Source organism: Rhinoderma darwinii, unplaced genomic scaffold, assembly GCF_050947455.1.
Source record: "Rhinoderma darwinii isolate aRhiDar2 unplaced genomic scaffold, aRhiDar2.hap1 Scaffold_121, whole genome shotgun sequence".
Classification (NCBI taxonomy): domain Eukaryota; kingdom Metazoa; phylum Chordata; class Amphibia; order Anura; family Rhinodermatidae; genus Rhinoderma; species Rhinoderma darwinii.
Window position 1 is genome coordinate 199,602 of NW_027461955.1, and position 25,343 is coordinate 224,944.

At 43.1% G+C, this 25,343-nt stretch overlaps 2 protein-coding genes across 2 annotated transcripts in view; both read right to left on the minus strand.

The window, feature by feature from the left end:
- Positions 1 to 3,218: 3,218 nt before the first annotated feature.
- The window catches only part of LHFPL6 (LHFPL tetraspan subfamily member 6), a 179,070-nt gene continuing 156,945 nt past the window's right edge, over positions 3,219 to 25,343 (minus strand). The window contains exon 4 of the mRNA XM_075847973.1: positions 3,219 to 5,701. Coding sequence (XP_075704088.1) covers positions 5,583 to 5,701 — 119 coding nt within the window. The 3' untranslated portion in view covers positions 3,219 to 5,582. The remainder of the gene's footprint in view (positions 5,702 to 25,343) is intronic.
- LOC142699056 (uncharacterized) lies at positions 11,635 to 13,729 on the minus strand. The gene is made up of 2 exons (XM_075847974.1): positions 13,219 to 13,729; positions 11,635 to 12,334 (listed from the first exon to the last, which is right to left on the minus strand). Exons 1-2 carry the CDS (start codon positions 13,266 to 13,268, stop codon positions 11,683 to 11,685), a joined length of 702 nt encoding a protein of 233 aa, XP_075704089.1. The 5' UTR covers positions 13,269 to 13,729; the 3' UTR covers positions 11,635 to 11,682.

Below are 25,343 nucleotides of genomic sequence, written 5' to 3' on the forward strand. Positions count from 1 at the left end.
ACGTGTGAACCCAGCCTTAAGTTTCCACAGTCAGTGATGGTTTGGGGAGCCATGTCATCTGCTGGTGTTGGTCCAATGTGTTATATCAAGTCCAGAGTCAGTGCAGACGTCTTCCAGGAAATTTTTGAGCACTTATGGGCCTAGTTTGTGGAAGACCCGACTAGAGGTGAAGCTCTGTTGGATCTGGTCATTTCTAATAATGCAGAGCTTGTTGGGAATGTCAATGTTTGTGAAAACCTCAGTAACAGTGATCACAATATAGTTATATTTTACCTATACTGTAAAAAACAAACACAGGCTGGGAGGGCAAAAATACATAAATTTTAAGAAGGCCAATTTCCCCAGGATGAGGGCTGCAATTCAGGATATAAACTGGGAAGAACTAATGTCAAATAATGGTACAAATGATAAATGGGAGATTTTCAAATGTACTTTGGGTAATTATAGTGCAAAATTTATTCCTAAAGGTAACAAGTATAAACGACTAAAATTAAACCCCACATGGCTTACACCTTCTGTAAAAAGGGCAATATAGGACAAAAAAAGGGCATTTGAAAAATACAAATCTGAGTGTACAGCTGTAAATTATAAAGAGCTTAATAAAACCTGTAAAAAATGTAAAAAAATTGGCAAAAATACAAAATGAAAGGAAGGTGGCCAAGGATAGTAAAACAAATCCCCAAAAATTCTTCAAGTATATAAATGCAAAAAAGGCAAGGTCTGAGCATGTGGGACCCCTAGATAGTGGTAATGGGGAGTTGGTCAAAGGGGATCAAGAGAAGGCAGAGTTACTAAATGGGTTCATTAGCTCTGTATATACAACAGAAGAAAGAGCAGCTGATGTAGCCGGTGCCAGTGCTGTTAATAAATCAATTAATATACTGAATTGGCTGACTGTAGATATGGTCCAAGCTAAATTAAATAAAATAAATGTGCACAAGGCCCCGGGACCAGATGGGTTACACTGTAGAGTTCCTAAAGAGCTTAGTTCAGTTATTTCTGTCCCCCTCTTCATAATATTTAAGCTTAACATCCATCATGGGGAAAATGTTTGAGGGGCTATTGAGGGACCTTATACAGGATTATGTGACAATAAATAGTATTATAAGTGACAGCCAGCACGGTTTTACTAAGGATAGAAATTGTCAAACCAACCTGATTTGTTTTTATGAAGAGGTGAGCTGAAGCCTAGACAGAGGGGCCGCAGTGGATAGTGTTTTTGGACTTTGCAAAGGCATTTGACACTGTCCCTCATATACGTCTAATGGGTAAATGAAGGACTATAGGTTTAGATAGTATAGTTTGTAATTGGATTGAGAATTGGCTCAAGGACCGTATCCAGAGAGTTGTGGTCAATGATTCCTACTCTGAATGGTCCCCGGTTATAAGTGGTGTACCCCAGGGTTCAGTGCTGGGACCACTATTATTCAACTTATTTATTAATGATATAGAGGATGGGATTAATAGCACGATTTCTATTTTTGCAGATGACACCAAGCTATGTAGTATTGTTCAGTCTATGGAAGATGTTCGTGAATTGCAAGCGGATTTAAACAAACGTCAGAAGCGTTTGGACGTCCACTTAACAAATGAAGTTTAATGTAGATAAATGTAAAGTTATGCATCTGGGTACTAACAACCTGCGAGCATCATATGTCCTAGGGGGAGCTACACTGGGGGAGTCACTTGTTGAGAAGGATCTGGGTACTTGTAGATAATAAACTAAATAACAGCATGCAATGTCAATCAGCTGCTTCAAAGGCCAGCAGGATATTGTTGTGTATTAAAAGAGGCATGGACTCACGGGACAGGGATGTAATATTACCACTTTACAAAGCATTAGTGAGGCCTCATCTAGAATATGCAGTTCAGTTCTGGGCTCCAGTTCATAGAAAGGATGCCCTGGAGGTGGAAAAAACACAAAGAAGAGCAACGAAGCTAATAAGGGGCATTGAGAATCTAAGTCATGAGGAGAGATTAAAAGAATTAAACCTATTTAGCCTTGAAAAAAGACGACTAAGGGGGGACATGATTAACTTATATAAATATATTAATGGCACATACAAAAAATATGGTGAAATCCTGTTCCATGTAAAACCCCCTCAAAAAACAAGGGGGCACTCCCTACGTCTGGAGAAAAAAAGGTTCAGTCTGCAGAGGCGACAAGTCTTCTTTACTGTGAGAACTGTGAATTTATGGAATAGTCACCGCAGGAGCTGTCACAGCAGGGACAGGAGATGGCTTTAAAAAAAAAGTCTTAAAAATGTCTACACATAGGAGCAAATATTTTTTCATTTTTTCGAAATGAACTACCTTCCCTTTTCCCATCCCTTGATTGAACTTGATGGACATGTGTCTTTTTTCAACCGTACTAACCATGTAACTTCACGCTTCCCTCTGCTGACAAGCTTTATGGAGATGCTGATTTTATTTTCCAGCAGGACTTGGCACCTGCCCGCACTGCCAAAAGTACCAATAACTGGTTTAATAACCACAGTATCACTGCGCTTGATTGGCCAGCAACTCCATAGAGAATCTATGGGGTATTGTCAAGAGGCAAAGGAGACACCAGACCCAACAATGCAGACGAGATGAAGGCCGCTATCAAAGCAACCTGGGCTTCCATAACACCTCAGCAGTGCCACAGGCTGATCGCCTCCATGCCACACCGCATTGATAACACCTCAGCAGTGCCACAGGCTGATCGCCTCCATGCCACGCCACATTGATACAGTAATTCATGCAAAACGAGCCCCAACCAAGTATTGAGAGCATATACTGTACATACTTTTCAGCAGGACAACATTTCGGTATTAAAATTCGTTTTTGAAATTGGGCTTATTGAATATTCTAATTTTCTGAGACACTAAATTTTTAATTTTCATTAACTGTTACCATAATCATCAACATTAAAAAGAAAAAAAATGCTGGAAATAGATCACTCTGTGTGTAATGAATGTATATAATATATGAGTTTCACTTTTTAAATTGAATTACCGAAATAAATGAACTTTTTGATGATATTCTAATTCATTGAGAAGGACTAGTTTATATATATATATATATATATATATATATATATATATATATATATATATATATATATATACACACACATACACACACATTTTTCTGGTAAACATCATTAAGACAATGAATATATAGAAAGTACTATCTGTACTTTATTCTTTAATCTACAAACCATTGATAAAGGAAGCTTGTATATTTACAGGTTTTATTTTTGGAAATACAAACATATTACCTTGTAATTGTAGTTAAAAAATGATAGTAAACATGACATAACTGTAAGATGGCATGGCAGCTAAACCCACATGTGACTTCTAGGACATGTAGAACAGAAGCTTTTTATGCAAAAGATTATTAGAATATAAGTTCCACCAATAAAACATCAGGATATTGCTTTGTGAGAGCAAACAAAACTATAATTGTGTTATATAATATTGTTGGAATATGATAAAACATGTATTATAAAACATAACGTAGTATTGGTTCCTATTGTCACCTGTGCACGTAAAACAGAAGACGTTATAAACGGTGATTACTGGTCCAATGAATATTATACATAATATATGCAGCAAAGAAAGATAATACTGAACATGAAGCTCCTCTTTTTTTTTTTGGAGGACATAGTAGCACAGAGGAGATTCAGAAAATGGGAGCGCAGCCTTTCTGGTTTTCCTGTTATTCCACTGAAGGAGGCAATAGATTTTACCTGATCAACATTTCAGAAAAGCCCAAAGGAAGATGCTATACAGAGCGGAGTAAAAGGGCAAAACTGTACAGAGAAACGTGTCCTGATAAAGTCTGAGATTTGTTCTAGCCACGGTCCTCCCATATCGAAATTAATGTATGAAATGGACAAAACAGAAGTGACTTAAAATCGTGGGTTAACTTTTTTTTAAGTTGATCAGGAACTGAATTTATCAAATAATAATTTTAAGGCTATGTTCACACGGAGTATTTTGGGGGAGGAATATCTGCCTCAAAATTCCGTTTGGAACTTTGAGGCAGATATTCCTCTCCCTGCACGCCGATTTTCACGCCGTTTTTCGCCCGTGGCCATTGGGCGCCGCGGGCATAAAACAGCGAGAAATACGCTTTCTCCTGCCTCCCATTGAAGTCAATGGGAGGTCAGAGGTGGAAGCGCCCGAAGATAGGGCATGTCGCTTCTTTTTCCCGCGAGGCAGTTTTCAATAATTTTTATTTTCAGAAATCAATGGGAGGCGTTCTCGGGCCGCGGTTTCCGCGTCAAAAAACTCGGCAAAATACCCCGTGTGAACATAGCCTAAAGGCTCCATTGCTTCCATACAATTGTGTGTATACACGCATATATATATATATATATATAGTTTCCTAGCGAGTTTGTACTGCAGAAGCCATCCGTGTAAACAATGGACAGCATACGTATCCACAGAAAATAATGGGGACACTGCAGGATGTGCAAGCATGAGCTCTGGTTCTCCCCTGTACTGTAAGTAGCTGATTAGGAGGGGTACTCCCATTAGTGAGACCTCCAGAGACAACTTCTGGAAGCAGGGCCTATAATTTGAAACAAAGCTGTGTAAAAAGTCGGCTCTTCACATAGTTTTGCCGCCTTTACTATCCATAAACACTGGCCAGACTAAAAAGGGGTGTGGTATTGTGGGTGTAACTTAACACGAAGACCTTTTATTTGTCCAGGACTGCTTTAAGTATCTTTAGATCTTCATTTTAAGTTCCTATTTTTTTTTTTTTTACTTGTCCTTTCCATTTTTCACTTCCTATTCCCCTAAATAATCTTAATTTGTCATTACCTTGATATCTTCATATTCCGTGTATAAAGCACTACTAGAAAGGCTTGTCCACAATTAGAAAAACATTTCTGCTTTCTTTCAGAAACCGCGTCACACCCTGTCCATGGCTTGTGTCTGGTATTGAAGCTCAGTTCCATTGAAGCAAATAGGGCTGAGCTACAATACCACAAACAATCTGTGGACAGGTGTGGCGCTGTTTTTGAAAGAAAGCAGTCGTGCTTTAACCCTTTTAATACTAGATGGCAGCTGTGGGACTGGGTGGAGAAATGTACTTAATGGATACTCAGATGCCATAACTTGTCTTGGAGCATTGAGTCTATGGATGTAATGAGCCAGAATATGGAAAAACATGAAAACGAGAGGAAGAAAAAGTTCCTAAAATGCACCACATTCTATTATATTTCAAAGCAATTGTAGGGAATTTTGACAGATCGTATATTCAAAGGTTGGGGTTAAAAAAAGAGAAAAGCCATTGTGCTACTCATATATATGTGCTTATCCTAATCAGTAAATATCAATTTTAGACCTCGCTCCATCAAATCACAATTATGACCTTCAAATAACATGGTCATCTACATATCCACAGCACACTGTCCATGCTTATAACCAGTCCTTTGTTTCTCATCCGTTGCTTTTGATCTATTTCAAGTTCTTGCCAATGCAGAATCAGATCACAAAGTCATTTTAACTTGTTAACTGTTCCGGGAAGGCCAGCTCCAAAACCAGGTTCAGAAAATAGAATGCGGCTTCTTATTTTCCAGGTGGCTTCTAATATGGATATTTCTTCTGCTTTTTTCCGGAGAAACATGACAACCATGTGCAGATGAGCATTGCGGCAGCCGCTCCTCCACCGGTGCAGTAATAAGCCCATCCGATTCTGCACATGCCTACAACAAAACAAACACGGTCATGAATAAAGGAGCACGTCACATTACACAGCATAATAGTACAGTCTTTTCAGCTCTTTATTATCTGCCCCAATCTGTATATCCCAACCTTGAAGATACAGCTACATTAACTAAATGAGTACTGTATTTCCAGCAGGGAGAACTTCCTCTCTCTGGCAACCAAGACTTGAAGAAGTAATGTACATAGAAAAGAGGGTGTCCCCATACCAGAGATCAAACTGGGCCAGATTTTCCCATTCAGGACCACCCTGGTGTTTGTTCGCTCCTCCACCTCCACAACGCAGTACCTCTGGAAATGTCATACAAAGGTTCTAACCATCTAGTAGCAAAGAATATGGAACCAACCAATGCTGGACCCAATGAATGTAACTCTTCCCTAATTTTAGTCTCGAGTCTGAAGGTCAAATCCTAAGAGCTTCCAGTTATGCGTACAGAAGTAAATTAGCCAACAATATAGGGGTAAAACATATATGACTAAAACGTTGTAAATGCAATATAGACTATGGTAAGTTATTTAGTACATTTTAAAACTATACCTTGCAATAGCCTTGTAATGTAATAGAATAGGGGATGGACCAACCAGAAGATGATGATAACAGAGGTGAGAAGAGGTGAGGAAATCAATCCCCAATATTACTGTGTACAAAATACTGTCATAAAACAGCCTGTCTGCTGACAGATTCAAAATAAAAAGCTGCCCTGCACGAATATCTGTGTGTTCCTGCCAAAGGGATTTAGATAGTAGAGTATATTAAAAAATTATATATCTAAAGTATCTGTCTAGATTTAAAAAAAACAACATTTTTTTCAGAAACAATGCCACTCTTGTCCATAGGCAGTGTCTGGTATTGCAGCTTATGCTCATTCAAGTGAATGAGTTGCAATACCAGATACCGCCCATGGACATAAGTGGCGCCGTTTCTGGTGGAAAAAAAACATACCCTTTTTACTAATCCCGGACAAGCCCTTTATCTGCATTTCCCTTATATACAAGTTAAGATTAACTACAGGTGAGTCCAGGTTTTATATGCCTAAATAGTAGGTACATGTAAATGTACTCTTAAGTTTTAGAAATATAAACAACTAAACAATAAACAACAACATACTTGATAGATCTTGTGACAATATTTTTCTTCACACGGCATTCCAAACATTTTGATATAACTTGGAAAACTTGTTCTAGTCCATTATAATAATTTTAATAGCGTTAGCAGTAGTTACCTGAAATATATGCGTAATGTATCTGACATTTTTTCACGCAGTGCAGCTGGATATGAAAGCTATACGATAAAAATTCAACAGATTTTGCTCTTAGTAATGTCAGATTTTCAATGCCTATTGCGCTCGGTCAGGATTTCACCGGTAAATACACAATGGATCAGATATTCTCATACAGTCCGCCCAGTGCGTAGATGCATCAACAGTTCTGTTCACTATACGCTCAGTTGGGTGTAAAATCTCAGCTGATATTGAAGCTTCAATGACTTTCCAATGTTCAGAATGTCATTTTACTGTTTTATAGTTGGTTAAGGTGCGAGCAGTGACGCGTCACATAATGTACAAGTTAAAGATAAATTTAGAGCAGTGAAAAGCAAAAGCTACTGAAACAAGTATTTTGCTTCGAGAGCTGAGCAAAAATCGACTTCCATGATTATCATTGTTCTTGAAATGCATCATTTTAATTGTTCTGCCACCTACTGTATGTAGCATTGCAATGTTCACACATGACTGACAGATATCTTCGGCAACCATCGTGTTTAAAATGGGGGTCACCACGTGTATTTCATGACCTAAATGCTTTCCTATGGGGGGAAAAGTTGCGATCGCCTTGCGACGATTGTCATGTAAATTTTTCCCTTATAGGGAAATTCTACAATCGCTACTGAAAGTCGCTGTGAAGCCCTGGCCTAATTGTAGCATACAAGGCGGGGAAGAATGCCCTTACCACGTACGTTGTGGTACACTGGATGGTACGGGTTGTGGAAGTCTCCCCTTACACTAGACCTGTGCTGCACTGCCAAGACAAATGACAGGAGCGACACACGACTAATATCTCAATAATAGTAATAATAAATAGAGAAGTAAAACAGGAGAAAAGACAACTGCTCCTTCACAGATCTAGAAGAATCCTGGACCTCCGTCCATTAGGTTCATAAAGTAGAACATCCATTGCTCTACTACTAGCTGGAAGGCTGAAGCCATGATAAGCTGTGTTCACATCACATTTGAACACTACGTTCGGCATTTGTGTCCAAAGGGACTCTATGGGCCACGTATGCCACTGCATACCTATACAATGGCATATGCGAGAGTTTTGTCATTAGTACATATAGGGAAATACTTCCGACTTAAATCCTCCAAAGGCTCTGTCGTGATGTTCATGTTGGAACACTATGTTTGGCGTATGCTCCAGTAAAGCTCCCAGCGCATATACCAAATGTACCCATAGGGCCTCCTTGACCCGAAGTATGCCAAAATGGTGTCCTTTTGGCATACATTGGGGAGATATAGTTGGCATACCCTTTTTTTTTACAAAATGAAATAGCGTAGTAGACTTTATTATAGACAACAAGGCAACCAGCAAACAACGTTTACAGCGCGGTGAATGTTTTTTACAATGGAACCCTATATGCGAAGTATGCCACTGTACCCAACGTATACCTCTGATGGAAGGCTCTGACATGATGTGAACATAGCCTTATAGAGTTCACGAACGTGCATTCTAGAATATACTACTATCATTACAGCGATGTCCTGAAATGAGTGTTTTATATGACATCTAAGGCTACATTCACACAAGCGATATTAAATTCACACCCGTGAATCTGGTCCGTTAAGAATCAGTGTTCTTTGCGAGGGCATGCGTTATTCACGCACTGGCAAAGCACATCTTTTTTTATTTTATTATTATTTTTAATTTAATTGACGCGCAAGTCACGCACAGCACAAGGATGTGCATCTGTGTGCGGTGCGTGATTTTCATGCACGCATTGACTTCAGTGGGCAATAGATGCGTGAAAATTGCACCAATATAGGACATGCAGTGAGTTATACGCAACGGACGCGCGCTCCATGAAAACTCCTGCATGTGTGAACGGCCCCATTGAAATCATTGGGTCAATGTGCTGTGCGTGATTTTCACGCACCGCACACGGACAAGTTTTACGCTCGTCTGAATGAGCACTAAGTAGTAAAAATGAATAATATGGTCTCAACTTCATCTTTTGTGTTCATACTGTCAGGGTCAGATTGGACACTCATGTAATAGTTTCATAGTGAAGAGGAAAGGGAGAGAAGCGAGAAAGCATAGATTAGATAAAATGAGTATATTGTATGGGTGCAGCTTCTGACAGTGTATCTGCTTAGTGGGCACTATTGCGGTTACCATTATAGGGTTATTATACCTGGCACGGTTATTAGAAGCTGTTATCGGAGCACGGAGGCTGGCACTATTACGGGGGCCTTGCTGCAAGGACTGTTATGTGGCACTGCCGCTACCTTTCTTATGGGAGTCTAGTCACAGGAACGGTTATTGGCACGGTCTTTCTGTCTACTAGTCAACTCTGAGAGTTGGGCAGTTTGCACATTGGTATGTGTCCCCAGTTATCTTACTATGCTTACCCAGGTCTTTTTTTATTTATCAAAGATTTTTATTTTGAAAATATACACAACATAACAGCATATACATGGTTTCATACATTTGCAAAATTCACACACAGTGCAATATAACCGCTTCAATATCACATAAAGTATGCAAAGACATAGAGCAGCAGTAGGAGGTAGCCTCCTAATCAGTAAGCAAAAACTATATAAGAATGCAATGAAAATAACAGTACCATAAGTGCAGCAAAGATAGTGCATTATTTAGGGGAGTCAGTCCCCACAGGTGGATAACAATTATCGCATATAAGTGCACATTATACGACAGACTAAGGCCTCATGCACACGACCGTGGTGTTATTCTGGTCCGCAAATTCCAGGACCGTGTTCCGTGGAATGTCATCCGCAGTTCATCCGTATGTAATCCGCAGTTCATCCGTATGTAATCCGCAAAAATGCGGATGAAAAAAAAAAAAAAAAAAAGGACTTTTAAACAGGATGCCAAAAGCTTGGTCAAACCCCCTTTAGAAGGTCACATGATCGCTCTGGAGCCATTTCCTGCTGCATTTTTCCTGATCTTTGCTTTGTGCGAGTTCAGTGAGATTGCGCTGCTGATATAGCTGTGGTTTTTGTCAGTTTTACTCACTGCGAACATGTCTTCTGATGATGTGGATGATGTACTCCTGCACTGGCTCCTCTCCAGGCGATTTGGACAGCAACCACCAATGCTGGACGAAGAACCGAGGAGGAGGAGGAGATATTGGGTTCACCCCATTATCTCACAACGGCTTAGGAAGGGGCATTTTAACATGCTGTACTCAGACCTGCGGCAGCACCCGGACAAGTTCCTCAGCTACTGCCGTATGTCCGTGCAAACTTTTGACTGTCTGCTGGCGGACCTTCGTCCTGGACTGATCTTCCAGGACACCACCATGAGACGTTGCATTTCTCCAGAGGAACGCCTGATGGTCACTCTGAGGTAAGAAAACCTAAATCCCCTTCTACGACATGTCTCTACCCTGCAAACAATATTAGTATACTTGTCCCCTGTTCATATTGCCGCCTTGCCATCGTGCTGCAGATATTTTTCCTGTATGTGCATATTTTGTTATATATGTTTTTTTTTTTTTTACAGATTTCTTGCTACCGGCAACTCCTTTGCATCGCTACATTTCCAGTTTCTGCTGGGGTGCTCCACTATTTCGAAGATTGTCAAGCTTACCTGCGAAGTCATCTGGCAGCAACTTCGAGCAGCAGTTATGCCAAAGCCCAAGCCAGAGGACTGGATTCGGATTGCCGATGGCTTCTTACAATCAGCACAGTTTCCCAACTGTGTTGGTGCGCTAGATGGTAAGCACATCCGCGTAAAAAAGCCTGCTCACTCAGGGTCTCAGTATTTCAATTATAAGCAGTTTTTCTCGGTGGTGCTGTTGGCCTTGGCTGACAGTGACTATCGGTTTATAATTGTCGATATTGGGGCCTATGGAAGCTCTGCGGATGCTGGCATCTTCAGGGCTTCCAGAATGGGTGAACGTCTAGCATCTAACCAGCTCGACCTTCCGGAACCTAGACAGCTTCCAGGATCTACAGGACCACCAGCACCCTTTGTCATTGTGGGTGATGAAGGTTTCGGACTGTCCCCTCACCTGATGCGTCCATTCCCTAGGCGTGGCTTAGATGAACAGAGGCGCATTTTTAACTACCGCCTTACACGTGCAAGACGGTATGTGGAGTGCGCCTTCGGAATTCTAAGCAGCAAGTGGCGTGTGTTCCAGAGCTCCATTCAGATGAATCCTGAAAATGTGACAAAGGTTATACAAGCGTGTGTTGTCCTCCACAATTTTCTGAGGATTCATGAGTCGGCAGTGGACGCAGAGCTGAACCATTTCTCTACTAATTACATCCCTTTGGACTACACACCACATAGAAGACCTGGAGTGTCTGGACTGGCAGTCCGTAATTTGTATACAGACTATTTTGTATCACCTGAGGGAGCAGTTCCTTGGCAAAGGGATGTGCTTCGTCTGCCAAATTAAAATTTGAGAGGGACTGTTGTATTTCCGGTTTATGTTACAAATGTTAGTAGTTAAAGTTGCAGTAGTAGAGTAGGGACTCGCAAGAGAATGAGGACCCTTGACGCGGGTTGCGAGCTAATGTATTTCTGTTTTTTTTTTTTTAATTCTTTATTAATTAAAAAAAAAAAAAAAGCGATTATTTGCATTTGGCAGAAATGCAGACCAATACCTCATTATGTTTTGCAATAATAATAAAGACAAACACATAATTAACTATAAACTTATTTTATTTCTTGCATAAAATAGTGTCAACAAACATAAACAAAACTATGTTATATAAGTAAATTATAAATTGTAGAAGGATTGCGAAGGTGCAGGTTCATGATGTGGTCGTGGAACTGACTCCCCCTGCTGCATGTGCCCATACTGTTGCTGAGAAGGTCCTGGCATGCCATAAACTGAACGATCGTCACTGAATAGCGGCATTGAGTCTACATATGACGGATGCTGGATGCCTTGCGCGGTTGCTGCAGGTGCTGGAGGGACAGAGTTGAAGGTGCTTGCATCACACCCCCGTCTATGAAACTCGATGGCCTGATGCATTGCACGTGGGTCAGGATGTGTCGCAAATATTTCCACGACTTCCATTAGTGCTGTTTGGCACCTTATCTGTCTGGAAATTGGCACTCTTTTAAGAATATTAGAGAGAGCGCGACAGAAGGTGCCCTCTTCAGTTTCAGTAGCTCTTTTCTCCAAGTGCTCTAATACACGCAAGTCGACTTCCTGCCTTGGCTCTGTACGTGTTGGACATTTGGCAGAACGTCGACGTTTACCTCGGGGTATAATTTCTTCGTCCGCGGCACAGACTGGATTATCCACTGTTGTTGGTTCCGCTGTCACAGGAGTGGAAGTGGACCTAGCAGTCCCCAAAGCTACGTCAGGCTCTTCAATTTGAGTCTCATCAGAGTCTTCTTCTTCCTCCAGATTATCCTTGGTTCTGTTTGAAAATGAAAACATAATGTTAGGGAATTTTTGTAGTAATTTAACGTCATGTCTACAGCTGGCCAAATACACTATGTATGCATCACTACATGCAGAGCCCTAACTAGGAAAGACAGGGCCGCATAGCAAACTTTTGACTGGGGCCATCCCTCCACTGGGTGTAACCCCCCCCTTGTAGATAGTGCCTTTTTTGCTGCCCCCACCCCTGTAGATAACGCCATACAGCCCCACACTGTACACTGTATGGCATTATCTACCGGGGTACTATATGGCGTTATCTATAGGGGGACTGTACGGCGTTATCTAGTGAGGGGGCTGTATGCCGCTAACGCCATACAGGCCCCCCTCCCCGCCCCCCGGACAAATGCCACCTATAGTGTGTCCTACAAATACATGCCTTATCGCTGGCAGCGATAGGGTGAAGGGGGGACTGAAAGTCCCCTTAAGTTCTGCCGTCTGCACATCTCCCAAAAATTGAAAGGAGCGCTGGTTATGTATGCGCACAAGCACGACTTTGGCTCCATTCATTTTGACGGAGCTGGCGAAAGTACGAGGTTTGGGATGGAGAAGTTCAGGGTACTTTCTGTCCCCCGTTCTCCCTGTCAATGCCAGCGATCACACATGTATCCCCGATTCAGTGGTTAGGGGATACATGTCTGTTGTTTAATGTCAGAGCGGGGAGATACCTCCCTGCTCAGCCGTAGTGTTCAGTTGCGTCCCGCTGTAGCCGTCATAGCGGCTGCTAGTGGAGCCTCCGGACATGGTGGAGTCCCCTCATGCCGCGGTCCCCGTAGCACTCGCTACGGCTGCTACAGCGGTACTTACACAACTGGCTACATGGGCAGACTACAATGATCAAAGTATATAAGCAATACTTACGGGCCAACCTGCATTACATCAAGAGGAAACGAAAGTTGTTTGGTGTACATGTATGGCTTTTTTTTCAGACGTCCGTCTCCGCTCTTCCCCTTGTCATTTATCTCACGCTTTAATTGGTCTCGGCACGTGTTCCAGCGTGTTTTGACGTTTTCGACTATGATATAAAATAAACCAATCACAGATCAACATTTTAGAAGAGTACATTACTAGATATTAGGAAATGTTGTTTATTATATGAAAATGATGCTGCAAACAAATCTGCACCTACATTTGCATATTTGACAGGTAATTCCGACGTTGCAGAAACTACAGCAGACTTGCCACGTTTTCCATGTGCCCACACGACAGCGTCCGTAACGGCTGAAATGACGTTGCTGGTTTCAGGAGAAAACATCACCCGTAATTTCAGACGTAAAGGCATGTGCTGGCGCTTTAACGCAGCGTCCTTTACGGACGTAATTGATTTTCATAGGAGCCCATGAATAACGGCTCCAATTATGGCACAAGAAGTGACAGGTCACTTCTTTGACGCGGGCGTCTATTGACGCGTAAATATACACGCCGCTTGAACACACAAACGTCAGCCCATTGCTTTCACTGGGCAGATGTTTGTCAACGCTATTGCGGCGTATTTAGCGTGCGTAATAGAGGTCAAACACCCCCGAATTACGTCCGTAATTAGTGTGTGGGAACATACCCTCATAGTGACATGTCACGTTTTGATCGGTGCTGTTCAGAGCCATGAGACCCCCACAATCTCATGTGCACTTCTGCAGCTTCATTTCAGCGATTGGTGGGTGTTTCAGTGATCCAACTGCCAACAATCAAAACGTCAGGCATGTCATTATGACATGACAGGAGTACTCAGAAACCGCATCAAGGTGTGAAACTTACCCATGCGCTTCTTTTGCACTTTAGTTGCCTTCTCCCACTCGGTAAGATGCACCTCACGGCAGACCTCCTGCCAGGCAAGATCTTTCATATTCCTGTCTGCATATTCTTCCACCCGCTTATTCCACAGACAGGGCTTGTGCTGGACCAGGATGATTAGTTTCTCAACGTTTATTGAAGCCATGCTGCTCTCTGCTGCTCTCTGCTGCTCTCATGCACTGTCTCCAGACTTCACGACGACAGAAGTCATTCCCGGTCGTCGCCTAGCAACACTTCCGCAAATCCGCAAACTGCGGATGACACACGGCGGTGTATCCGCAATTTCCACGGGCCCATTGACTTCTATTGGCATGTCCGCACCGCATTTGCGGCCCATAATAGGACATGTCCGGAGTTTCTGCGGCACGGATGTGCGGACATGCGGAGAGCCGTGAAAACACGGATAGTGGGTATGGCCACATAGAAATGAATGGGTCCGCAATTAACCCGTGGATTTGCGGTTGAATTGCGGACGCAAAAACACGGTCGTGTGCATGAGGCCTTACACAGACACAAGACAACAAAGGGAAACACATACGGACATAGCACACAAAAAGTAGGCTTTATATAGGTATTCAAAAGAGGCCATCCAGCCAGAGAGGTAAATCATCACCTCCCCGGAATCCAGACTACACTGCCCAGGTGCGGACAAAGAGCTCAGCTTTACCCTGATCAGCAGACATCAACTCCTCCATCCTCATAATTCTATTCACCTCCGTCACCCATTCCTTCAGGGAAGGCACAGTGCTGGATTTCCAATGACGAGGAATCACTGTTCTTGCTGCGGTCAAAAAATGCCGAAAGACACTCTTTTTGAGGTGTGAGAGTGATCCCGGAACCATGGAAAGTAAACCAATAGAGGCCAAAGTCTGAACCTCAGTATGAAAAAGTTTATTACCGAGATCAAAAATCTTTCCCCAAAAGGGACGAAGTTTGGGACAATCCCACCAAATGTGCAGCTTGGTTCCAGGAGCCTCCCCACATCTCCAGCATTCATCAGGTACATCAGGGAATATCCTATGCAGTAAAGAAGGACAGCGGTACCATCTAGTGAGAATCTTATAATTTTTTTCCTGGGCAAAGCACGAAGTCGGCAGCTTATGCGCCAGGAAGAAAGATGTGCCCCACTCCTCAGCAGAGTGTCGAGTCCCCAATTCCTCATCGCATGCGGTGGTGAATGTCAGCTGGGAGTAATCGTATTTAGGTAGGAGGATCCCGTGTAAAAAGGACAGCACATGAGAGGGGGCAGTAGTCAACAACAAGTAGTGTTCCAGAGGAGTCTTAACCTGCAGCAAAGCAAAACGGTCGCCCATAGAAAAAAGATAAGAGCGCAACTGAAAATAGGACCACCAAACCGGACGTCCCCCCGGGCAGGCCCAGGAGACCACAGACTGTGACAAGATTGTACCCTCCGGTGTAAGAGTCTTAGCCAAGAAACTACCGTCCTGTCTCTCCCAACAGAGGAATGTGTCCACACCCACCGCCGGAGGAAAGGAAGGATCATCAAAAAGAGGGGTTAGAGGACCTGGACGGTGAACAATGTCCATCGTAGCAATGATCCGCTCCCAGACTACAAGAAACTGACGTGTGAGGTAAGGCAGAGAAGATGAAGGTCGCTGAGAAGCAGACAACCAAGGCAGAGACGACAGTGCTAGGGGAGACATAGCCTTCTCAATGCGCACCCATTGCTTACCCGCACCTGAACGGAACCAGTCTACCAATCGCATCAGTAACGCAGCTTGGTGGTAGCGTTTAAAATCCGGCAATCCTGCCCCCCCCCTCCTTTTTCGGCCGACTAAGGACAGCAAAACGAACACGAGGCTTAGAGGAGCCCCAAACAAATTTAGTTATGGCCCTATGCAATATTTGGAAGAAGCTCGTTGGAATTATGATAGGGACGGTTTGGAATATGTAAAGAAATTTGGGTAAAATGTCCATTTTTACCGCGTTAATGCGCTCAAACCACGATATGCGATTCCCACCATATGCCATTAAATCCTTCAAGGTGCGCTGCAGAATGGGTGTGTAATTCAAAGCGAACAAGTCCGACTGGTGTGTGGGAATTTGCACCCCCAGATATTTTAGAGATGTAGATTGCCATTTGAAAGGGAAAACTCGAGCGAGATGGGTGGCTAAGGTAGTATCGAGAGATATATTCAATGCCTCCGATTTGGAATAGTTGACTTTGAAATTGCTCACATGGCCAAACCGCTCAAATTCCCCGGTCAAAGATGGCAAGGAAACCATAGGAGTCGTAATGTACACAAGGAGATCATCGGCATACAATGCTAGTTTGTGGTGTTTTGCGCCAACACAGACGCCATTAACATTAGGGTTGTTGCGCAGTGCCACGGCCAGGTGTTCCATGACCAAAACATATAGTAAAGGTGAGAGTGGGCACCCCTGTCTCGTGCCATTAGAGATATGCAAAGAGTCAGATAACAACCCATTAACTCGAACCCGGGCCGTAGGCCCATGATATAATGCCATAATCCTATCCACCATAATGGCGCCAAGGCCAACCTGTGTCAGGACACTGCGGAGAAACACCCAATGTACCCTGTCAAATGCTTTTTCCGCATCGACCGAGAGTAAACACATCGGTATCTTATGGGATTGGCAGTATGATGTTAAAAGGAGGGTCTTGTTAGTGTTGTCCCGTGCTTCTCTACCGTGCACAAACCCCACCTGGTCATCTGTGACCAAATCGGGTAAGAGAGGCGAGAGTCGAGAGGCCAGCAACTTCGCAAAAATCTTAACATCTACATTTATCAATGATATTGGTCGGAAGTTTGCGCACGCCGTCGGATCTTTGCCCGGTTTTGGTAAAAGGGTAATATGAGCCTCAAGGGACTGGGGTGCAAAGGGACACGAGGAAGACACTGAATTAACAACTTTCGTCAAGAACGGAGCCAATTGATCCTTAAATGTCTTGTAGAATTTATTATTAAACCCATCGGGTCCTGGACTTTTGCCCAAGGGGGAATCCCCAATAGCACGCTCCACCTCCGTTTCCAAAAAATCTTCCTCAAGTCCCAAAGCCTCCCCGCCCCCCAAGGACGGCAGCGCAGTGTCGTGCACATACCGGTCTATTTTATCACGTAACGCATCCGCCTGCATATCCTGAAAATGGCCTTTAAGATTGTATAATGCCGAGTAATACTGTCTGAAGCAGTCGGTGATCCCCACCGGATCATGAACCTCACCGCCCGAGGGAGAAGTGATTTTAGGGATATACGACGCCTGGGTGCGAGGATGTAGTATCCGTGCTAGAGACCTGCCACATTTATCTGCAAATTCGTACGAGTGTTTTCGCATACGGTCCCTGAATCGAGCGTGTGACTGGTCTATCAGAGAACGCAAGGATTCTCTCGCTGCAGTAAGTTCCGCAAATATCTGCGAGGAAAGCACTCGCTTATGGCGGGATTCAAGGTCCCGTATCTGAGCAAGGAGCCGCGTAATGGCTACCCCTTTTTCCCGCTTCAACCGAGCCCCATGTTGGATCAGGACTCCCCTGACTACACACTTTAACGCCTCCCACTGTAATGGTAATGGGGTAGTGTCACGTGTGTGTACCTCAAAAAAAACGTTAAGTGAGTCCTTAAGGGCTGACACACACACTGAGTCACCCAATAAGTTATCGTTAAGTTTCCAAGATTGGAAATTGGGTACTGAACTAGGAACCGTAAGTGTCAGAAATACAGGGGCATGATCCGACCAAACCATAGGGCCCACCTCAGAAATAGGACGCCAGGTAAGCAAATGGTGGCTAATAAGAAAGGCGTCCAGTCTACTATACATATTGTGTAGCGGGGAGAAGTAAGTGTATTCTCTTACCTGAGGATGAAGAATCCTCCACACGTCAATCAATTGCATGGAATGCATCACAGTTTTCAAGGCTCCCAAGTGGGACTTCGGAACCGCAGACCTGCCCGAGGAGGTGTCAAGCCTGGAATCGAACGTCAGGTTAAAATCACCGCCCACAATCAAAACTCCCTCCGTGAACTCTTCCAATTTCCGCAAATACCCACAACACACTCGCGCCTGATCCTGATTGGGGAGGTACATATTAGCTAAGGTGAACAGCTTATTCCGAATGGACAGTTTAAGAAACACATACCGACCACCCGGGTCAACCAGAACGTCTACCAGTTTATGAGAGAGTGACTTGTGAATACAAATACTAGCGCCCTTGGACTTGGATTCCGGGTTGGCACTGTGGAACCATACTGGATAATAGCGATTTGTAAACTGTGGAGTGTGGCCCACCTGAAAATGAGTCTCCTGTAAAAACAGGATATTTACCCGTTCTTTGTGCATGTTATACAATATCTGCGACCGTTTTTCCGGGACATTAAGCCCTCTAGCATTAAAAGGTACAGACTTTCAGCTGCGCCATTTCCAACGCACGTATGTCTAGCAAATCAAGAAATGTGCTACAATAATGAAGAGAAACAAGACAGACAAGGAAGGGAGACACGACAACAAGGACAAACAAGCGGGTGAAACAAGCACCCACTCCTTGATCTAATCAAGGAGAAACAATCCAATGTACACCGGATATAACCAGTGAGACCCTAAGAGGAGAAGTGTCAGGACAAGGTCTAGCCAGCGCCCCGCACCCCCCAACCCAGCAAATATTATATAGCAAATAACGATATAACACAAAAGGAAAACCAAGGCACTTAGTGTGTTACCCAAAAATAATTAAATAAGGAGTTACATTGTTAGTAGGGCCCTAAAGAAACCCCAGCAGCGAACACCCCTGCCTACATTCATTGTCAGCATAAATGTACAAATAGGTTAGCAATAAAGAAAAATAAAAAAATAAAAAAAAATACATTCACAATTGTGGCGTATTAACGGTAATCGACCGATATTAGTAGCCACCAGGTCTCCAACAGCAATCACCTGTGAAACATAATGCAGACCCACTCAGTAATGACCATATGTAACTCCGAATATAATTGCTTCAGCTGATAAACGCAATAACCATTGTAATTAAACTCCGACAGCAGGCTGCAATTAAGAGACATTAAAAGGGCATCACATCGGCTCCGCAGGCCGCCCATCATGACGCCTCATAGGAGAAGCAGGAGAACGACCTCGCCTGCGTGACCGTGGACACGGCGGCGGGATGGGAACATAAGGCCAATCAGGGAGAGAGACTCTAAGCAAACGGAGAGCATCACAGAAATCTGGAACGTCCCCCGGGTCGCGAACACTCAGCAGTGCCCCGTTCCTGCGAACCTGCAACTGAAAGGGGTGACCCCAGGAATAGGAGATCTCATGTTCTCTCAAGACGTCCAGTAAAGGACCCGGCGCTTGTCCAGAGTCATCCTAGACAAATCAGACAGTAGCTGGATCTTGACTCCCTGTAATAAAACCTCGCCTTTATCTCGGGCCTTCCTCATGATCTGCTCCTTAAGAGAAAAAAAATGGACACAGCATAGCACATCTCTAGGCCTATCAGGATCCGGGTTGCGCGGACCTAGAGTCCTGTGTGCTCTATCCAGCTCCAGAGGATCATCAGCAGGGCGCCCAAGTAGAGAGTTAAATAGAGACTGTAGAGCAGGAATAAGTTGACCCGGAGAGATATCCTCAGGAATGCCCCGCAGCCGAATATTATTACGGCGATTCCGATTCTCATGATCCCCAGCAAGATTAAATAATGTGTGGATCTGCTGAGAGTGCTGATCTAATCGGTCGGCATGAGAAACTTGTTGCTGTGTAATACTGGATACATCGCTTTCCATCCGCTGTACTTGATCGGACAATTGAGATAAATTGGTAGTAAGAGATTGTATTTCCGATTTATATGTCGTCTCCAGGCGGTTTACATAACGCTCCATGTCCTGTTTAGTGGGCAATGCTGATAGCTGTCGTCTCAGGCCCTGTAAATCATCCCCTAGGACAGCAGTAACACCAATATGAGAGGAGGGATGAACAGCCATATCTCTGGGAGAGGTAGAAGGCAGGATTGCAGGCCCCAGCACCTGAGGGGAGGATAAGGGAGAAACCCGGCCGCCATGACAGGCACCACGTGGCGAGCAGTCCCGCGCAGGCAGCGCCATCTCAGCCCCAGAAGAGCTCGGCTCAATCCCATCCAGCAAGGAGGGAAACTGCCCCTGAGAGCCCGATATCGAGGGGAAGGTACTAGCTGTACCTGATGCAGCTACGCCGGCCGCAGATGATAGCCCCTCTGGAAGCGAAGTCCCGGCTCCATCTCGCCTCCCCTCCTGCGGCGCCATCTTAGATGATGTTCCAGATGCAGCGTCGGTCAGAAATCTCTGGATAGAGCCGGCTGAAGACATCTGCCGTGTACAGTAGGGAGTCCCTGTGGAGGCCTTGGATTTCCTGACCATCAGGGTGATAAAATGATGCTTATTAATGTGCTTATGAGCGGGTTAGGGAAGTGCAGGAACGGAGCTCTCAAGCAGCACGTCTGGTCAGCGCCATGTCCAAGCCACGCACCCACCCAGGTCTTTTTTAATGAAAACAATTTAAAATCTAACTAAAGGTTTCAGTTTTTTCAACGGAATGAATAGCGCAGTCGACCATTAGCAATGTTTCCGTCACCATTGATATCAATGGTGATGCCAACGGCAGGTAAGGTTTCCGTTTGACTTTCCATTGAAGGGAACCCCTCAACGGAACTCAAACAAATGTGTCAGGAAAAATGGATGGGTTTCAGTGTCGTGCTGGGTGCCACTTATCTAATCAGAATTTTCCTGACATTGTCTTTAGCCTACACCAAATACATCAATAGGGGCCTGTTGATAAATATGGTGCCCGCTGCACTGGAGGAGAGACTGGCACACTACTCGTACACTGGTATTAACAAATCTTCCCCCATGTGCCTAAACCAGTCAGACAAAAACATTAAAAATAGGTTTCAGAATTAAAACTAGTAAACTATATTCAATTAGGACATTACTCTTCATAGAGCTCAAGCTGCCTCCACGTCCTATGCAATAAAAAATGATACGGATGGCGAAAGGGACTTGAAGTGTTATTGTGAACTATTTACTTGTTGATGTTCTAGTGTTTCTATTTACCGGAATAAAAGTTAGAGAAGGTCAGTAATTTCACAGACGGGAACGCATCGAGATACAAAATTATTGTTTAATAGTCACATAAATCATTTGGAAAGATGATTAACCAGAAAATTGGTTATGCTTTTGTTATAACAAAGTGTTGCATATAAATCCTAGTGTTACAATAAATCCTATGCTGACACTATTGTAAAGGTCGACTGAGGCAAATACATATATCAGCTTTATCTTTACCATCAAAACTTTATCAATATAACTTGCATGAATAGGCACTGGCGATAATCTCCAAAGTTTCAAAAACTTGTTACAAAAGATTTGACACCAGCTACAGAATAGGGAGCGGTAATATTATTTGATGTCCTCACATAGCTTCCTGCCCGTAATCCAAAATAAATCCAAAATAAAAATGACTAATACCACAACCGAATAGAAATATAACATACATATAATTCCAGATGTAGTTATGCGCAAAGAAATGTAGTGCCTGTAAAAGTAAAATATGCTTTTCAAAATTCAATAGACTCTGAAGACTTTAACTCAAAGATACTTTTAAGAACTAAAAAAAAGAGAGAAAATGGAATAAAAAAAAATTAAATGAATGAAAATATAAAAATACTAGCGCAGGTTAAATATGATTATCGGACTGTCATAGAAAAGTATATAAATCTTATTTTTAAGGGTAGAGAATGCTCAGAAAGAAATCCTAGAATAAACCGATAACATAAAAGTTGCTACCATAACTTTGGTGTAAAGGAACACTAAGGCACTATTGCCATAAGCAAATCCAACACATATTTACTGCAGGAACCGCAGAGAATTCCGGATGAACGTTCGCACCAAATCGTGTTTGATTTGGTGCAGAATCTCTGCTGGTTTTTCAGCTGTAGAGAAGAAGAGGAGAGAAGAGGAAATAAAACAAAGAAAACCTCCCCTTCCGTGGCATTACCATAGCGACACGTCCCTGTTCCCCTGTCTGTTCTGTGTTGGCGTGGCCTCCTGGGATGGCGTGGTGTCACCATGGGACCACTGCAGTCTGTGATTGGCTGGGGATGAAACATCATTCCAGGAGGCCGGCTGCACTGAGACCACATGGGGAAGCAGTGAGGCATCGGTATGAGAACGCTAGGGGAGGTCAGTATGGTCTTTTTTTTTTTTTTTTAACTGGAAATAGGGTTTTTTCTTATTTTCCAAATTGAAATTTTTGCTACGGATTCGCAGCATTTCCGCAGCAAAAATCACAACAGTTGGTATTTGTTGCAGATTTTGACTTCCCCATTCAACTAAATGGGGAAAATTCCCAACAAGCACGCTACCATTTCACAGTATAAAATTACTGTGGATTAAAAAAAAAAATATAAAAATCGGCGTGTGGAAATCCACTGGCTTTTCCGTGTGGAATCCACGGGAATAAGTAGAATGCTACTTATTCTCGCTGACTTCTTTACTTATCAAGGGAAAAAAATCAGTGCAGAAATTTTCCGCAGCATGTGAAAAGGGTTGCAGAATCCCCTTTCACATGCTTTGGATGCGGTTTCTCACCGAATTTGGGCAGTGTGTGATCGAGGCCTAAACATAGAAAATGCACATAAATATATCCCAGCATTCCTTTCTTCCCATTTTGTCTCATATTGCAATTAAAACGGAGAACTATATAAAGCATTCTTCTCTATCTGTCCCAGGATATCTGTAATTTCCCTCTACATGTCCTCACAATCCTGCGTCTCCGACAACTGGCTGCAGCAGTAGCCTCCCCCCTCTGCCCTGTAGTAGGGCACACAGTTTATTAGGACCCACACCCTTCACTAAGCCCCACACCCTCAGACAGATGATCAGCAAGAAAACTAACCCCTGTGTTTTCTGTAGGATTTCTACAAGGCTATATATTTCAGGAACATTCAGAAAAATCCTGCAGACTGACAAACACTGGGAGCAAGTGTATATTCTGTTTATTTTTTATCATTTCTAGGTTTAGTACTTCTAATTCTGTGGAATTCCACATTATATTACAGTTCCGTGCTAGAGACAAGTGCCGGATTCTTACATTTTCTGAATTATCTAATGCAGGATTAAAGGAATTTTGCAATACCAGGAAGAACAACTGAACCAACAAAGTGCAATTTATATTCAGCCTTAGCAAGCTCCACCAATAGTGCCAAATGTCTGCTCTTGTCCTCACACAGTAGCCAAGTGCCAGGGATACGGTTCCGGAGCCGCTGCCAAATTTCATTAATGCTATGACGTCACAGGTGCTGCTATTAGTGCACAGGAGTATCTGCTGCCATCAATTGCTAGGAACGCTGGCACCAACAAGCAGAAGGCCTGAAAGTACAACAGATAGATGACTACGCTATTCCACTCAACTGTATACAGTAAAGAAAATATATACTGTGCGGCATACTTTATTTTGCAGTGGGAGCCTATAGTCGACATCCCACTGTAGATCGTCTTGACGTACTGTATACCTCAGACGGAGGCTATAAACGTAATGTGAAAAGCCTTATTTGTTGGTGGGTAACTAAGGGATGTATTGAGGATGAAGCATTGAGGTCACAAGTGAGTTTTGCAGCCAGTAGGTTGGTCCAATCTCACCAATCTCCCCCTTTCCTCAATAATATCAAAGAGGGGGGATCCAAATCCACATCTCCCCTTTCTCTACAGACCTTATAGCAACCTGGCTAATATTCGTAGCCCAATGTATAACTTATATGTATTTTATTTAGCCTTGAATATGCAATTACAAGTAGCAATTACTTAAATGAACCCAATCCATTTTTTTTAGCTAGATGAATTCATTAATCTCCAGCTCAAGCTCCAGGGAGATCATTCAAATCTAACACAAAAATCAAAGCAAAGTGATTAGCGAGCATGAGGTTGAGTCAAAATAAGGAAAGTATAAACAGGTAAAGGAGGCAGCGCCACAGAGATGAGATAATTATAGAAAATGGAGAATACTGCCTCAAGTAGAAAGCAATTAAAGAGACAAGCATAAGTTTATTAAAGGAATATTCTCATCTCAGACATTTATGCAATATCCATAGATTTCACCGTGAGTCGCACGGACAGCAGAAGATGGGACTCATTTATTAAGAGGTAATAAATTCAATTACATCTTAATGTTTTGGGCTACTGATTAAGACTGGCGTATAAAACAGCAGCCTTAGTACATGTTGGCCTTAGATTTTCCAGCTAATCATACGGATATTAAAAAAACTGATTAAATACAAACACCTTCAGGAACGTAACTATATGGGATGCAGAGGTTGCAGTCGCACTTAGTCCTGAAGCCTAAGGGGACCCAATAGGGCACTGTACCCCATATGAGGAGACCAGTAATGTCAATTATGCATTGTAGTTATGGTCCGTGGTCGAGAATTTGTATTGGGGTCCAAGAGCTTCAAGTTACGCCTCTGGGCATATTTATCAATAGTGGCAAAAGAACTACCCTTTACAAAAGGAAAAATTACTTTTCCCCACCCCCTTTTTTACCCTGTAGTCACAGCGGTGCCCAAACACCCCCCCCCCTCGTGTACTCTACATTTCCTGGGATCTGCCATCTCTTAGACAAAATCTTTGTCTGCACCCTATTCCTGGCTGTTGCTTGTAGCTCCTGCATTGATCTCTGTTGAGGTCCATGCAGGACGAGCACACATTATCCACAACATGTCTGTGCTTGTTCTGCCCGGCAGGAGCGGTCTGTGGCTGCCTCTTCCGGTTTAGATGAAGCTGGGCAGCGAGACTCCTTGTATTCAGCAGTGAGGTGTCGTGCCCATCTGCTGAATACATGTATAGCCAGGAGAAAAAAAGATTTTCTTGTCGTCATGTGGAACTGGCAACTGAGATTTGTCTGGCCTTGCGTTCAAACGTTATAGTCATACTACTTTGCAGTTCAACGTTATTACAAAGTTAGTTAAGTGACCTTACATGAGCCAATTTGCTGGGTCATCATTGAAAGGGATTTCAGTTTTCAGGTAAAGTTTAATTGTAGTATATGAAAAAGTTCTGTAAATTTCTAATATAGTTTTTTGATTCAATTTCTCACTATTTCTGTCACTGAATAGGAACTTTGTAAACAATGTTTTATGGACAGCAAGCAGGGCTCTTGAAAATGGAGTATACTAGTATATTAGAAGGTTTTTTTGT

Excerpts from the sequence above, each read along its gene's own strand:
- LOC142699056 (XM_075847974.1), bottom strand. The coding sequence starts at position 13,268 with ATGTACACCAAACAACTTTCGTTTCCTCTTGATGTAATGCAGGTTGGC. Across the intron at positions 12,335-13,218 it reads GATGTAATGCAGGTTGGCCC|AACCAAGGATAATCTGGAGG; the intron begins GTAAGTATTGCT and ends ATTTTCAAACAG.